This window comes from Cottoperca gobio, chromosome 9 (genome assembly GCF_900634415.1).
Source record: "Cottoperca gobio chromosome 9, fCotGob3.1, whole genome shotgun sequence".
NCBI classification, from domain to species: domain Eukaryota; kingdom Metazoa; phylum Chordata; class Actinopteri; order Perciformes; family Bovichtidae; genus Cottoperca; species Cottoperca gobio.
Window position 1 is genome coordinate 23513638 of NC_041363.1, and position 2089 is coordinate 23515726.

At 43.2% G+C, this 2089-nt stretch overlaps 1 protein-coding gene across 1 annotated transcript; it reads right to left on the minus strand.

Annotated features, from left to right (window-relative positions):
* Positions 1–449: 449 nt before the first annotated feature.
* Positions 450–1521, minus strand: LOC115013715 (C-C motif chemokine 19-like). Its single transcript, XM_029440186.1, has 4 exons — positions 1324–1521; positions 1024–1138; positions 746–859; positions 450–590 (listed from the first exon to the last, which is right to left on the minus strand). Exons 1-3 carry the CDS (start codon positions 1382–1384, stop codon positions 751–753), a joined length of 285 nt encoding a protein of 94 aa, XP_029296046.1. The 5' UTR covers positions 1385–1521; the 3' UTR covers positions 450–590; positions 746–750.
* Between the last annotated feature and the right edge of the window lie 568 nt (positions 1522–2089).

The following is a 2089-nucleotide window of genomic DNA, read 5'->3' on the forward strand; positions in this document are numbered from 1 at the left end:
ATTAATATGTGTTTTATCTTTTCATACATGTTAGAGAAGCTGCAGTGGAGCTCTGTGCAGAGGATGCAGTCATGTGATGTGAGTTAGTGAAAAACAGCAACTACAAGTTAAAAATCACATCAAACTTTATTTTAGAACAAATCTCAACAGTAGTTTTGACACACACACACACATATCTACATTTTGTACAAGTTACCACTAAAATGACAAACTTTAAATAAAACATTTGGTCAAATATCATTTAGTGACATTTTCCTCAAGCACCTTACAGTCTTATGATTACAACAACACTAACAACAGGCCGTCGCTGCTAGTTCCAGGAAAAAGAGCCATTCACAAAAGTATTCACCACGAATGAGAAGAAACACAGAACTGTACATTTAGCTTGTTTGATTCACTGGCATGGCAAACAATAAACACGATGAAGTGATGATTCCTCAACGATCTGACAGATCGGATCTTCTCTAACTGTTTTGATCTGCTACAGTACAAGACTGGGACCCAAATGGAAATGATTCTGACGTCTTCAGCTCTCGTCGGCGCTTCTTGATCTTCAGCCGTCTTTTCCCCGAGTGCACTCCTCTCTACACCTGCAGAAAGGAGGAGCAGTGATGAGCAAGGTTGTTGAAGCATTTAAAGTGAAATTATTTGTCCCCCACAGTATACTGCAGGGGGGAGAAGAGGGGCAAGAAGCCTTTAGGTGTACAGAAGTGCAATCAATGTCATTTTATCATTTATAATTTACCTGATTTAGTCATGTCTTGTTTTCCTCTCATCCAGATGTTTGATGTATTTTCTCACCCATGCTTTATCGAGGGGGTGGGAGACGCAAAGTGTTCTTCCAACCTTTGTAAGGAACCTGAAAAAGCAGATGAGAAACACAGAAGTGAGATTACACTGCAGACTGCAGAGGTGGAAAAAACACTTTCAAAAGGAGAGCCACCAGCTCCTGTAAGCACTCAGCAAAGGATCTACAGAAAGAACTTTCCTTTGCTGATGAATGTATGTCAATATTTTACGTACGTAGTGGCGCCGATTTTGCAACCATCTCCAGCTTCTTGAATGTTGTAGCTTTGAAGGATTTGGAGCGGCACGGGCTTGTTAGAGACATTAAGACAGCAGTCCAGCAGCATCTGAGCTGCAGGAAGATGGAGAAACAAATTCATCAGAGAGAGCAGATGTGTCCGAAGATGTAGGATGAAATCAAGAGACCGTGGATTTATTTATGTATCAGGTTCAAACTGAAAGATCACCTAACACCTGCACTGAAAGCACTCTGAAATATGAATCTGTGTCACTGCTCATGCAGAGTGTGTGTCTTACCTGTTGCAAAGCCAACGCAGACGACACCCAGCAAGAGGAGAACTGCAATGCGAGAGGCCATGTCTCTGTTTGTTCGTAGGCGTGAGCTCGTGTGCTTCTTCAGTGAGTCTCTTCAGGAGTGTGAAGGTGTTGCTGTGAGGAGGAGAGCTGCAGGTGTATTTATACAGCTTTGTAGTGAAAGTGAAAGTGTGATCGGTGCTCAATGACTGGAAATGGGAGAAAGTTGGCACCACACTCGCACGTGCCCAGCCCTTTACCTCTTCACTCCTCTCTCTTTTGTTCCGTTGCCAAAATGTCCCAACGTGCCTTTCCAAATGCTTCCCTGAGGCAGATCAGGGCATTTCATGAGAAATGCCTTCCACGCTTCATACAATCCATGCATGCATTAGTGCGATGCTCCATTCGTTAGCTTTATGTCATTCCCAAGTGGGAAAGTATCGCGGGGGTCGAGAGAGCTCAACACTCCACTTTGACCTCACATACGTCACATTAAGAAAAAGAAATCCATTAAGAACAAGCAATGTGATACGATCCATCAGCGGTGCTGGGAAATTAGCAACAAATGATGTTTATGTTTTTATTGTGTCTGACCATTTTTCTTGACTTTAGACACAGTTGACAAAACAATCTCCACTCAAGGTCCCCTTACTCGCCTGATTCAGGGCTTCTGAGCGTATCTCACAGGCTTCATCAGCACATGTAAAGCTCAGAATCACGGGAGCTGTGAACGTGGCAGGTGAGCAAACTGTATCTGCTGATGAAGACT